Source organism: Sander lucioperca, chromosome 3 (assembly GCF_008315115.2).
Source record: "Sander lucioperca isolate FBNREF2018 chromosome 3, SLUC_FBN_1.2, whole genome shotgun sequence".
Classification (NCBI taxonomy): Eukaryota; Metazoa; Chordata; class Actinopteri; order Perciformes; family Percidae; genus Sander; species Sander lucioperca.
Genome location: NC_050175.1, coordinates 23,895,334 through 23,909,067, shown reverse-complemented (window position 1 = coordinate 23,909,067; position 13,734 = coordinate 23,895,334). Strand labels below are relative to the sequence as shown.

The following is a 13,734-nucleotide window of genomic DNA, read 5'->3' as shown; positions in this document are numbered from 1 at the left end:
TATATGAAATTCTTAATGTTGCTGGTAAGTAGATGAGCAGTGAGTTCCTTTGTGTCACAGACTTGACTTATCCTGTCAGGGCTTATTTTAATGACTGGCTTACTGGACGTTACAATGCCTGACACATTTCTGGTTTCATTCCTGTCAGTTTACTTTTACCACAGAGAATAAAAAGGGTAACTGTGTGTTGTGACTCACTGATTGGGTATCCTGGGCTCTTGTGCAGCACATGAAGAACTTAAGTCTCCTGCTCCAGCTGCTGGCTTGGCCTTCCTCTAGCCGGTGTCTAATAGAGAGAAAAAGGAAAGGAGTACTGTCAAGACTGAAAAAAACAGGTCAAATGTGTATGCCTGGATGCTGTGCTTTGGTCGAGTTTGGTGTCAAGACAAAATGAGAGACAAAGACAGAAATAGAGAAGCTAAGTGCCTGTTAATACCTGAGAGTGTACGTAGTGAGGTTGCGCTGACGCCGACGGGTGGCTTTCAGTTTGACAAAAGTCCGACCCGTAGGATCAAAGGTGCACATGAGGGTAATGCAAACGCTGAATATCACTAGCCAGTTGCATGCAACGATTCCTGCAGAGAATATAAAAAATATCATTCATATTCAAGCATAACAAACCCCTTTGAACTTCCTTTATATCCTTATTCACTCACCCAAAGCCAGGTTTTTGGCAGTGACATCAGAGCATGGCTGGTAATACTGGAGAAGCCAGGTAATTCCCACCACAGCATATACTAGCTCGACCAGCAGAATAGCTGGAGGGGGGGGGGGTAAGGAGAATAATGACCAATATCTGCCCAATCAATATAAATAATTTTCAAACTGAATGGAACCACAAGTAATCCTCACAACCACATCCTCATAAGCATCAAGGGGTAATTCTGTTTAAATGAAGAAGAAAAAAAAACAGTGTGTCTTACCGAGCCGTATGTAGATGACATACTGCACAGCTTCCCTGGGCTGTGTGTACAGAATGCTGCCTCTCATGCTCAACCACATGATGGCGCTCTCACAGATAAGGCAGCTGACCAGGATGCCCAGGTACCCTCGGCCATGGTCCACCAGCGTTACAGAACAGGACTGTTCTGAGCCATAGGGGAGGCCGAACAGAACCACAGACAGAACCACCAACCTGAGAATGAAAGCCAACGGTAAGGAATATACTGTACATCTTCTTGCCGAGATACGCTGATATATTAATAATGAAATATATATGCAGAGAAATCAATACAGTGACTCACCAGATGCAGTGCAATAGAAAGAGGAAGAGGGCGGGCAGCACCAGGTCATCACTGCCAACTGACCAGCGCCGCCGAAACATCACCATGCCAGGCATCACTGCCCTGTGGGAAGACCAAGGGGAGAGATACAACTTCAGGGACAATGGACATCATTTGCAACATTTTTTTTGTCTCAATTCTCCACAGGTAGTTTTTAAAAGGTTTACACATACTGTACATCATAATCTTACATGATGAGTTTCAAACAACAACAAAAAAGGATGAACAAACAGAGCACATGTATACTGGCATGGATGTCTCAACAGGTCTTGCTCAAAGCTCGTACTTTCTGTTCCTTAAACTCTCTATACTTAAACTTAAAGAGGGCTGCAGGGATTATAACAGAAATAGACTTGCACAGTGGAGAGAGTGAAAGATAATGGGATGTGGAGAAGATGAGACTTATAGTGCGTGAAGGGATGCAGAGAAAATGCACCACTTAATGAAAAAAAGAAAGACAACAAGCTTTGATATATGATGGTACCACGCTGGTTTTGGACACGTGAAAAAGCTTCTTTTACGTCACTGTCCATTCTCAGAAAAGCACTATTGAGTTTATTCAAGTTGCCTCTGGGCTAAACTGAAGTGAACTGTAAAAGGAATGGTAGGGAGGAAATAGTTGGGAGAGAAGGAGCCACTGAGAGGCTGATGCAGGCCTTTTGGTGCCGATACAGGCTGATACAGCCTTTATCGTGCGCTGCTCCTGCATATTTGCAGAAAGCTCAAGAACAGCCTTTTCAATTCCGTCAAAAAAAAGTACGCCATCCATCATGCCAAAACTGTTGACTATAAAAGATAAAGCAGCACAACTTAAGTTCAAGATTTCTTGTTGGTTACTATCCAGCACTCCTCTGCTTTTTCATATTGTTTCAGAACATTTTTTCACATTCTTTAGTTATTGAGAAACTAGCAGCCCCCCTCCTTGTTTTCCCCTTAAATATCACAGTTATATCACATGTTTATATAGTTAAAGTCCCACTTCTCACATCGTGCCTGCATGGAATAGCACACAAGGTAGGGACAGTTGCATCGTTCCCTAGTCAAAAGGTAAATGTAGGATTTTACAAGACCTTCCTTTTAAATACCACAGCAAAGGTGCAGTGATCTGCATTTCCACAATGGGTGTAACTGTAGACTGAGGCAATTTGGTGGGAAAATTAGGAAAAAGCAGGAGTTGCAAGATCTGGGTTGCTTATTTAAGTGGGTCAAAAAGAGACAGTGATGTGCAATTGTGCATACATTGAACTCAGATTGGACCAAGATAGCTACTGGCTAGTACTGGCACAGTTTGTTTCTTGACATTATGTGTCTTGTTCCTGTTGCGAGTTTTGCACCGGTCTATTGAAATTAGACTGGAATGTATAGTAATGTTTTTTTATTCCTTGTGGAGGTCAGGCAGTGTCAAGATGTGCATGCTTGTCATTTCATTCCTAGACTAAAGTAGAGTATGGAAAGTGACATGCTATTTTATACGGTGACAGTTCGAGCTGCCAGTAAAAATCCAGCTAAGCAACTGTAGAAGAAAAAGCTGTCTGTCTGCAGAACAATAACTTGGTTATAATAACACACCAAAAAACTTATTTCATGGAGTGGGCACAAATATTACATGGCAATGTATGCCCAGTACAACTAACTCTTTCAATATTTTAGTGACACAAAAATTGTTTTCACAGCAATTTAGCCTGTGCTGTGTTGGCTGGTGATTGCAACTGGCTAACTGCAGCAAAAGCAGAAGGGTCAATCCAAGAGCAGTGAAGTGACAGTATGAAGGCTTTCCTTCCAATCAAAGCACTACAGCAGGTGATTTCACTGATTGGCAGACCTTTAACCAAAGAGGATGGACAGCACAGTGAAATCAGCTGGAAGAAAAACCTGTTCACGCTACCTCGATATAAACCTTGGGTACCTGCTGTGATTATTCGTAAAAAGCCAAAGCATCAGAGGAGACTTGAGGAATTTACATTAGGTGTGGCACGACTGTTGACCTGCAGATTCCAGTTCTTAATTTCAGCCTATTTGGCTCCTCAGCTTTGAGGTAATGCAAGAGAGTGAAAAAAACAAGGGCATGTGAATGGGTTCATGTGACTGAAGTCACCTCACAGCTACTTGTAAAACTCTATCTGGGTTGGAGTAACATTAAAGAGGACAGTGGGAGGAAGGAGGTAGGGGGAAAGAGAGGGGAAAAGATATAAGGGAGCATCTGAACTCCCTCAAAATCTCATTTAGGCCAAAACAATCAGGCCGGGGAAATCAAGCAGATCTCTTAAATGCAGAAGGCGCACTCTAGATCTCCAGGGATACTGTTATCAGCACACTCCTCCAGGCCTGTGGTTAAGATATGGCTTAAATTCCCAGCAGAGACCTCAACATTGGAAAAAACATTATGACATAATTATAAATGAAATGGGATTAGAGAGTAACAGAGTGACCTTGCACTGTAAAGTGTTGATCTACTCAGTCAAGTTATTATAAGTGGTTCCAGTTTCTTCCATCTGTCCATGCACCCATCCGTTTTCTAAATTATTATTTTGAATTCTACTACTATGAAATCAGATATCCTTAACGTGGAATGATCTGTCCAATAACGTTATTGTTTGATTCTTGTTTTTTTGATTAACAGTCAAAGCTATAGAATGTTAAAAATTCATTAAAATGCCCTTCACCATAACCCAAAGCCTGAGGTGATGGCTGTAAATAGTTTTGGCCGGCCGGCCAACAGTCCAAGGATATGTTTTCTACATTGACGTGAAACAGAAAAAGCAGGAAATTCTCACTTTTAAGAATATTAAACCACAGAATGTTTTGCTTGATAAACAAAAAGATACATTTCTATTGTTTTGATTAATTGATTAATAATTTCAGCAGTTATAACCCATGAAGGACTTTGTAAACTGCTTCCAGACAAACACTGTTATTATTGCCCTTATCATTATCAGCTAACAGTCACAATCGTCTTGTTTGTTAATGTAGTCTCACAAATAATTTTCAACACCATGAGCAGGCCAGACTATGTTGCATTTATTCAATCTGTATCCAGGTTATATTCCCACTTTTCAGGCCACTGTGAGGCAGCCAGCAATTGTAACCACAGATTCTGACATCAGTCAATATTTCCGATTGATCACTCCCAAGGATCACTCCCAATGTGCTAAGAACACCTCAGAAAATGTACCCTTTAACATATATCCATGTCCAGCTGCAAATGACTTGGATAAGTACAGCTGTGACCGGTCCTCGAGATAAGACTTAAATCCTCCCGTAAATCAACCTTCCCTTTTGTGAATTAAAAAGAACACTACCCCCAATGATCTAAGTATAGGTAATCTATCAAGCTACACAGTGACATACACGAATTCCAGCCTATTATTTTTGTAATCAGTTCTGTGTACAACTAATCAGCACTGACCTCTGGCGAGATGTGCTCTGCTAGCCTCATTTCATGGAGGAAGACTCTGGTCATCAGTACATGTCTCAACCCCACATCCTCACCAGTTGCCTCCTTCAGGGCTCTCCCATCCATCACCCAGGGGATGTCAGCCTATTAGTGGTGCTGTTAAGCTTCTACTGTAGACATTAGAAGATGCACTTAGATAATTTTCACCACAGTGAAATGCTAACAGATCATTACACTTTACATTCAACTCTAGTCCCTTTACAGGGAGTTTAAACTGTGGTGCACTGACTGAGTTGCATGTTTACGTGTGCTTTTATAGTGAACTTTACTTCCTTAACCAATTTATAATTTGTGAGTAAACCACAAAGGAATAGATATTTTATTTCTTTAAAATATTTACCATCAGAAAACTGCATATCTTCAGAAAATAAAGACACACAGCGTGATATAAGGAAATTGGTTAGCGTGAAATACCACATTCCTTTGACAATGATGGCTCCATAAAATAGACCAATACACACAAATGCTGCCCAATCAAATTCCCCAAAAAAGGATTACAGCATAATTTATTATGTGCAATAATTAATTATCTTTCAAATACACAAAAATGTTCCAATGTTAAGGACGCCTCACTGGACACACTTGGACTGACGTACAACATACTGATTATTTTAAAACCTGCACACAGCAAGAAGACATTTTTTGACAGACACAGCTGACCTATTTTACTTTCACAGCATGCATCCAATTCACTCAAAAAGCCATAATTATCAATAGCTCAAGCCACCAATCAACATTTGATTTTATTGTGATAATACCCTTGCAAATCCAAACAGCGTGACAAGTAGCTGGCCAAAAAGAGAAGAAAAAGCCTTGACACTATCAGTCAACAATTGGGATCCTATCCCGCACATTCAAGCATACAGCAAAGTTTAAATATAGACTACTGGGTGTCATATTTTCACTTTACAAGGCCTAGTCTACATACAGTACATACCATGGTTCTGAATACCTTGCTGTAAATTGGCTTTTAGCATTCTGTGGATTCATAGATGTTTAAATGAGCAAGGCATGGCTCCTCTCCCTTTGTTTCATGCAACCCTTTACTGTCCTACATGTAAATACTTAGCCTAACACTTAAAGGTCCTATGACATGCTGCTTTTTGGATGCTTTTATATAGGCCTTAGTGGTCCCCTAATACTGTATCTGAAGTCTCTTTCCCGAAATTCAACCTTGGTGCAGAATTACAGCCACTAGAGCCAGTCCAACAATGAGCTTTACTTAGGATGCGCCATTTCTGTGTCTGTAGCTTTAATGCTATTGAGGGGGGGGGCAAGGTGGAGGGTGGGGGTGTGGCCTTGACCAACTGCCATGCTTCGCTTGTTTTCAAGCCATGATGTCTCTCTCTCTCTTTCTCATGGGTGGGCAAAGCAGTGAAAGGGGAGGTAATCTTGCTCCTTATGACCTCATGAGGGACAGATTCCAGATTGGCCCATCTGAGCTTTCATTTTCTCTAAAGGCAGAGCAGGATACCCAGAGCTTGGTTTTCATCTATTGCCATTTCTAGCCACTGGGGCACCATAGGCAGGCTGGGGGAACTCACATTAATGTTAAAAAACCTCATAAAAGTGAAATTTTCATGCCATGGGACCTTTAAACTCTGACATAATTTGGATTTATGTTATTATATTCCCACTAAATGGACATGTGCACTCACTAGTGTAAAATCAATCATTTTTAGCAGTTGTGAGTGGGACCCGTCATATAGTGCAGAACAACGCTGACACTGATCATCATCACTGGTCATATCGGCATTAGGGTTGCAAAATTCCGGGAATTTTCAAAGTTGTAAACTTTCCATGGGAATTAACGGGAATATATGGGAATTAACGGGAATAAACGGGAATTAATGGGAATAAACTGGATATTTTTAATATTGCTTGTTATAATACTGTTAGTCTATAACAGGGAACTTAAATGTAGTTGGAAAAAAAACAATCTTGCAGCATAATCTTGGTTAAAACAATCTGATTTAATGCAACTTCAGTTGAATGTCCTCCCTATATTCATCAATGACATGCACGCAGTAATCAGCATAGGCTACTACATACTTGCCAATATTTAGTTTTTAAAATACGGGAGTTTTTTTTTTTAACCCAATGTCAATGGTTTGGGCTACTACTTAGCCTACTGCAAGGCTATTGAGGATAACTCAACAGTTGCTTGAATAGGACTTTTGGGGAGGGGGAGGGGCCATAGGGAATATGTTTATTTTATTCAACATTCATGTTTTTTTGTTGTTCAATGAAAGAATATCAAAGTTCTACTGACGAATAACTCATTTGTATTCACTGTATATGCCTGTCTGCTTATTACAAAACAAAATGTTTATATTTATGTTTGTTTAAGATAGAGTTTGTATGAATTACCCAACATTTCCAGTTAATTCCCATAATTTCCCATTAATTCCCATAATGTCATTAATTCCCATGAAAGCTTCCAAATTGGAATGTTTCCAAAATTCACCAGCTTAACTTTCCATGGAAAGTTTCTGGAAATTTACCAGAAAATTTCCACCCCTTTGCAACCCTAATCGGCATGACCATTTTTATTTTTTATTTTGAAAGCATATTGATGTACTCAGCTAAGCAGTTCTTCATTACCTGCATGAGTATTTATTTTAATTTAAAATATGACCACAGATTTGTTATTTCGCTATTCAATACAACACCACAATTTCTATATTACTGTGGATATTGATTCAACGAATATGCTTTGCTCATATAATATAAATGATACCCTCCATGATTTACTAGGAGATGACGCAGTCAGAATAAAAGCAATCACAGAGCCAATCCCTTCTTAATGTTGAGGGAATAGTAAAGAAACTTTGTTGTTACTGAGGTTGAAATTTTAGTTTATTTTAAAGTTTATTTTATTTAAGTTTATTTTATTTATTTTTAAACCTCCTAAAGCAATAAATACATTCAGTTCCAGTCCCCTGAAGCTGAAGCTGGCACCCACACACACACCCTGCTGTTTTTTTAACCTGAGATCAAAAGAGCATCTAAAATGTCTAAAACCTGACCTTTAGGGCACCTATACTACACAGACAACTCCAGGCTGAGCTGCAGTCCCTGACTCTGCTATGATAGTGCTTTCTGCATTCAGCATGAGTCATGCAAACTCTTGACTCTCATCCTGAGCTAGTGACTCCGTCTCAATCCAAATGACATGTGTTTTGTGAAAAGACTGACATATTCCTGCATGTGAGCAATGCTTTTGTGCTCCACACTGTGTGCTACTGTGTGCCAGGCCCAGGCCCGTATCCACGTGGTGCAACAACAATGACAGGGCTCCCCGTCTGTCATTATGGCTTTGTCTGTGACATGGACATGAAACAAACAAGGCACAGGCATGCAGCACAGCATTAGTAATGTTTTACTGAGAATGTTTGCTTTCGAATTGTCTGATGCATCTCCTGCATGATATAGCCTAGTAAAATCCACAATAATCTTATTTTTACTTACACAAGGCTTTTTACCACTAAATGTTATTACAATCTAGCTATTCTGGTATGTCTTCATTCGGTTTGTACACACATATTCACCTTTGCTAATAAAGAGGTAAAAACTCATAGTCTCACAGGATTACACAGAACATGGTCAATATATCAATAATTCCTCATCATCATCATTCCTGGGGTAGATACAGATGCTGGACCTGAATCTAAAAGCTGAACAAACCGCAAATTCAACCCCCATCTGAACTCAACATTAGTTGTATATTTCTTGTTTTAAAGACAGTAGGCTGATCGGGTATTACTAGCAGCAGTTGTTTCCTACTCTTCCATCTCAGTCACGTCTGCTGCAGCAACAGCAGCATCAAGCCAAGCTGTGGCACACAGCTTGTTCGTTGCAGCCTCTTTATTTTCTATCACATTCTCTCCCTGAGAAACCTCTCCATTTATCACCACTGCTTTAGCCAAGCTCAAGAGGAACGCACACGTACGCGCGTATATTTTGAGTGTCAAACACACATCCTCTGTAGGCTTAAAAGGTCATAGTGCAAAGTTTGTCGTTTCTTCATCCTCAACTTGACTTCTGTTTTGGGTAGAGCATCACTTGCAGCAGCTTTGTGTTTATTTTCCTATTTGAACAGATACATGATGGTACGGCTGCCAACAAACGTGTTTTTTCACAGTAGAGCTGGGCAATATATCGATATTATATTGATATCGTGATATGAAACTAGATATCGTCTTAGATTTTGAATATCGTAATATCGTAATATGGCATAAGTGTTGTCTTTTACTGGTTTTAAAGGCTGCATTACAGTAAAGTGATGTCATTTTCTGAACTTACCAGACTGTTCTAGCTGTTCTATTATTTGCCTTTTCTCCACCTAGTCTTTATGTCCACATTACTGATGATTATTTATCAAAAATCTCATTGTGTAAATATTTTGTGAAAGCACCAGTAGTCAACATTACAATATCGTTGCGGTGTCGATATCGAGGTATTTGGTCAAAAATATCGTGATGTTTGATTTTCTCCATATCGCCCAGCCCTATTTCACCGATATACACATTTAGTTTGACACTAAAAAGCATGCCTGGTTGAAATAGGGCAGCTGCTCCAGTGTAGCAGTGTGTTGTGTATTCTACATCACTTGATTACACAAACATTTAACATTGTTCCCCTTTTGTGTTGTCAAGTGGGTGATATATTCTAAAACTGTGTTTTTGTGGATGTCCATCCAAAGTTGGAATGCTCTGATGCTATTTCTTGTCAAACCATGCATTTCCTATGGTGTGCTTCAATAGACAGTAAATACATCCTACACAAATTATATCCATCTTAAGCCAACAGATATAAAACACTTATACACATGCGTCAATAGTGGTGCGATTATTTACTTGTTCCTGGTGATACATCCACCACTCTTCACACACACTGTAACTCTAATGTCAGCACACTCACACATACTGGGAGAAAATCTATGTAAACTAAGGTGTGTCCAACAAGACGCAGGTGAACAGACTCCAGTTTTCACTTCAGCACCTGAATACATCCTGGATGCATCCAACATTCACTGCAGCACATTTAATTTCTGAAGCAAGTATGGATATCCTGTGATGATCCATGGGATGTGAATACTCACGCTGCACTTTTATTTGGTGAATGTAAAATAGATGGGAGAATGTAAGTTTTACGTTCATGCTGTCTGTACACACGAAATGTAAGGATGTGGCTTCGGTGACAAAGTTGACAGACCATATGCAGACATGGGAGTCTTGTGTCAGTATCATGCGATATTCCTGGGGTTATATGTAAAGGTGTATACAACTATTGCACAATCAGTTGGTGAACTATTATTAAAGAGAAGCTCTGTGGGCACACATTCACACATTCAGTGACTCCCCTGTCCTACAGGTAGCTTGTTATGCTGTCAGAATCAATAGAAAACAGCAAGAAAGGAACAATATTTGCTCAGGGGGATAGTGAAGGCAGACTGAAGAGGAGTTGGGCACAATCCTGGACAGACTACTGAGAATGTCTACAGAAAATGCTGTGGTTATGCCCGGTTGGCATGACTGCAGCACAATCCCAAATCTCTCCCCTCTCCTCTGCTCTCCGTCACACATCCATCTGCTCCAGTTTCTCTCTTTTTCTGCCTGGGTCAGTGTTACACTCTGCTCAGATCAAGATTCTCTCCAGCATTTGTCACATCCCTGGCTCTGCTCCTGCTGTCTCTAAGGATCCTGTCTCTTCCTATTCTGTTACACAACAGCAGCATTCTGACCATCCTAAAGAATCTCACCCATCTCCTATCTCCATCTCACCCTCTGTCTTCCCATCCTCATGCTCTCTCCTTCTTCTCCGTCTACCCACACACTCATTCAGTATTCATATTTTGGAGGACATTTATGAGCATGAAACCGAGCGTGTGCATCTGCACCATTTTCGGTGCAGAGGAAACCTACATTTTCTTCTCGAGCCTTCCCCTGTCCCCCTCCTCTTCCTTATCTAGCTAATCCAGATTCTGGTTTTGGTTTCGTGATGCTCATCTTTTTTTAGACTAAAAGCCATGTGCCACTCACTCCTACTCTCCCTCTGCCTCTTTCTCCATCTTTTTCTCCCACTGCCACCCACTCAATCCCTTTCACCTCTTCCTACTCCATTTACTCTTCTTTCAGTTGATGTGATAGTATGTGCACTGCGGATACATGTGTGTTTGTGTATACGTAAATGTTTTTTTTGTGTTGGGGTGGTAACATATGTGCTCTGCCAACCTGTCTGTGGCATGCTGCCACAAACCACGTACCGATCTGTTTGTCATTATATCTGGTCAGATACTGAGAATAACTGCAGCAGTTTTGTCCATGTAGTACACTCCTACAGCCATAGGTTTGCAGCAGTGTGCTGAATGTATTGTGGTAGTACTTTAATTTAGCGTTTTTCACACCTTTTTATTTTTCACACAGCTGTCTATTAATGGCTTTGCTGCAGAATCACATGATTTCAGTTCTGCAGTTTATAGATTTTGCAATATGTCCAGGAGGGGACACCCACAAACACACATCTGGTGTTCAAAAGCACCTGCCAGATGATCAAAACTGCCTCCCAGGTTATAATCATAGAGTGATGCCCTTTTACATATGGCTTATATGGATCACATGTCCCATGATGCACTGGTAAAAAGAGCAAGTGTAAAATGAAGGGGCATGCTATGATATACAGCTATACATCTCCACAAGACATAAAGAAGACCTGACATTTGTGACAGAAGTTTATTAGCAACTGCAAACTTGCACGTTAATCCCCTCGTTATCGCTCATGAATTTACATTTCAAGCTCCATGTCTGACAACTGAATACACTAGGAGTGGGAGAAATAATCGATTCTTAGATGCATCTAATTCTCTCTAGAACGATTCGATTCTGCTCGATTCTGATAACTTAATAATTGATTCAAAAATTAATGTGTTGATTTTTATTTAAAAGTTACTGTCAAGTAGACAAGTACAAATCAAAAAACAGAGTGACTGAAAGAGGACAACAACTTAGAGTTTAGGCAAGAGTGCAGAAAAAAACAAAACACAAAAATGGCCAAAAGGAAAAAAAAAAAATTAATTTTGTATATATACACATGATCTAATAAGACATACATAAATTATTAGGCAAAACACATAGGCTGTTCATCTACTTTATCACATTACATCTGACCACCTCATGTTTCATGTTCTAAGAAGCCAATTATCCACCTTTAAACATGACTGAGGCTCTGACATGGAAGATTACTGAGAGAGAAGGTGACTTTCACAAGCATGTTTAAGGCTTAAGCATGGAATGACTACAAAATAAAAACCTCAGTAGACAAAACATTTCATTAAAACTTGTCTGTGACAAATACTATATATGTCAAAATCTAAGATTTGTCCAGCTGCTTTGTCTAGGAAGTGATTAGCAAACTCTGAGTAGCAAACTCAGATTTATATGTATATTTTTAAAAATCACGCATGGAAATGTACATTAAAAAATTGCTGCATCGCTAATCGGTTTAGAATCGAATCGTTGGCCTCTGAATCGGAATCGAATCGTGAGGTGCCAAGAGATTCCCACCCCTAGAATACACAGAGGTTACTGGAACCCAGATTTTTAGAACAGTCCATTTAAAATATATAATTTGTAATTAGATTACTGTTCTAATTAACATGTTTTACACGATATGGTGTTACAGACAAAAAGTAAAAAAAAAAAAAACAACGTACATAAAAATACAAAAAATAAAAAGGTGCCTTTTGTGCCGACATGTATTCTACACACAGACAACAAAATTAGCTTCGATTTCAAGGGCCCGTGTCATTATACATTCAATACAAGATTATCTAATCTTGTCTGGGTTCATTATCTCAGACAAGGATTAAATGTATGCCTGATCTGAATATTTGCAATTTAACTAGAGGGGCCCTATTTTAACGATCTAAGCACACGGCGTGAAGCGCATGGCGCAGGTGTGTTTAAGGCGTGTCCAAATCCACTTTTGCTAGTTTGACGGCGGAAAAAAAGGGTCCGTGCGCCAGGTGCATGGCTCAAAAGGGTTGTACTTAGCGTCTTCATTAATTCATAGGTGTGTTTTGGGCGTAACATGCAATAAACCAAACAGAGTGTCATCTCCCATTCCCTTTAAAAGCCAGGCGCGTTTGGACCATGGCGCATTGCTATTATGATGGCAGATTTGCACCGTGATATTTTAATTTGTAATCTTTTGCATGTTTGTGTGCTGCTGCGCTTCCCTGTGTGTGTGTGTGTGTGTGTGTGTAACAAGCATAGTGTGCGCGAGCTGTACATAAGCCTAGGCGCATTTTACTAATTTGCTGTTAAAATAACAATGAAATGCTGCGCTATTGACTTTAGACCAGGTTTTTGTTGGTCAATGGCGTGATCACTTCCCACTGCCTCAAGATAGCAATACGGCAAAAATTCACCTGAACACACCTCCCTGTAAAACAAGCACGGCCATGGACGCAAAGATGGGCACAGGTGCATTTGCTATTTAAATGACGCGGACGCTGGACGGGAAATTGACAACTGCGTAGGTCTTAAAGGCATACTATGCAGTTTCCGTTTTTTGTCAAACAGCGACCCCTAGAGTCGGTACTGTGGAGTACTTGTATTTAACGTTACTGTCACGCAGAGCCGTCTCCGTCTCTCACGGCCTGATCCCCTCCCCCTGTATACTGGTACCTGTTCAGTAGGATGGAAGCGTCGGACATCAAACAGGCAAAGATATACTGATTCTTGCGAGATTTGGCACCACCTGCCAAACTTGCATTGCTGTTTTTGCTAGCAGCGTCCCCCCCTGCTTTGCTATCGGGATGATTCGCCCTACTATGAGTTTGTTTACCATCGAAATGACTTTGAAGCTGTTATATTTAAAAAGGTACAAATCTTGCATAGTGTGCCTTTAAACTAGCAAAGACACTTGCGTCGGGCTTTGCGCAGCGCTGCGCCAGGTGCAAGATAGGGCCCGAAGTGTCAAAGTTTCACTCAA

General features: G+C 40.2%; 1 protein-coding gene across 3 annotated transcripts in view; it reads right to left on the bottom strand.

Moving 5' to 3' along the window:
• dagla (diacylglycerol lipase, alpha) overlaps positions 1-13,734 on the bottom strand; it is a 36,352-nt gene that overhangs the window by 20,371 nt on the left and 2,247 nt on the right. For all 3 annotated transcript variants that reach the window (XM_031276579.2, XM_031276578.2, XM_031276580.2), the window contains exons 2-6: positions 1,245-1,346; positions 924-1,135; positions 657-758; positions 437-575; positions 199-286 (exon numbers count right to left, since the gene is read on the bottom strand). In XM_031276579.2, coding sequence (XP_031132439.1) covers positions 199-286; positions 437-575; positions 657-758; positions 924-1,135; positions 1,245-1,339 — 636 coding nt within the window. In that variant the 5' untranslated portion in view covers positions 1,340-1,346. The remainder of the gene's footprint in view (positions 1-198; positions 287-436; positions 576-656; positions 759-923; positions 1,136-1,244; positions 1,347-13,734) is intronic.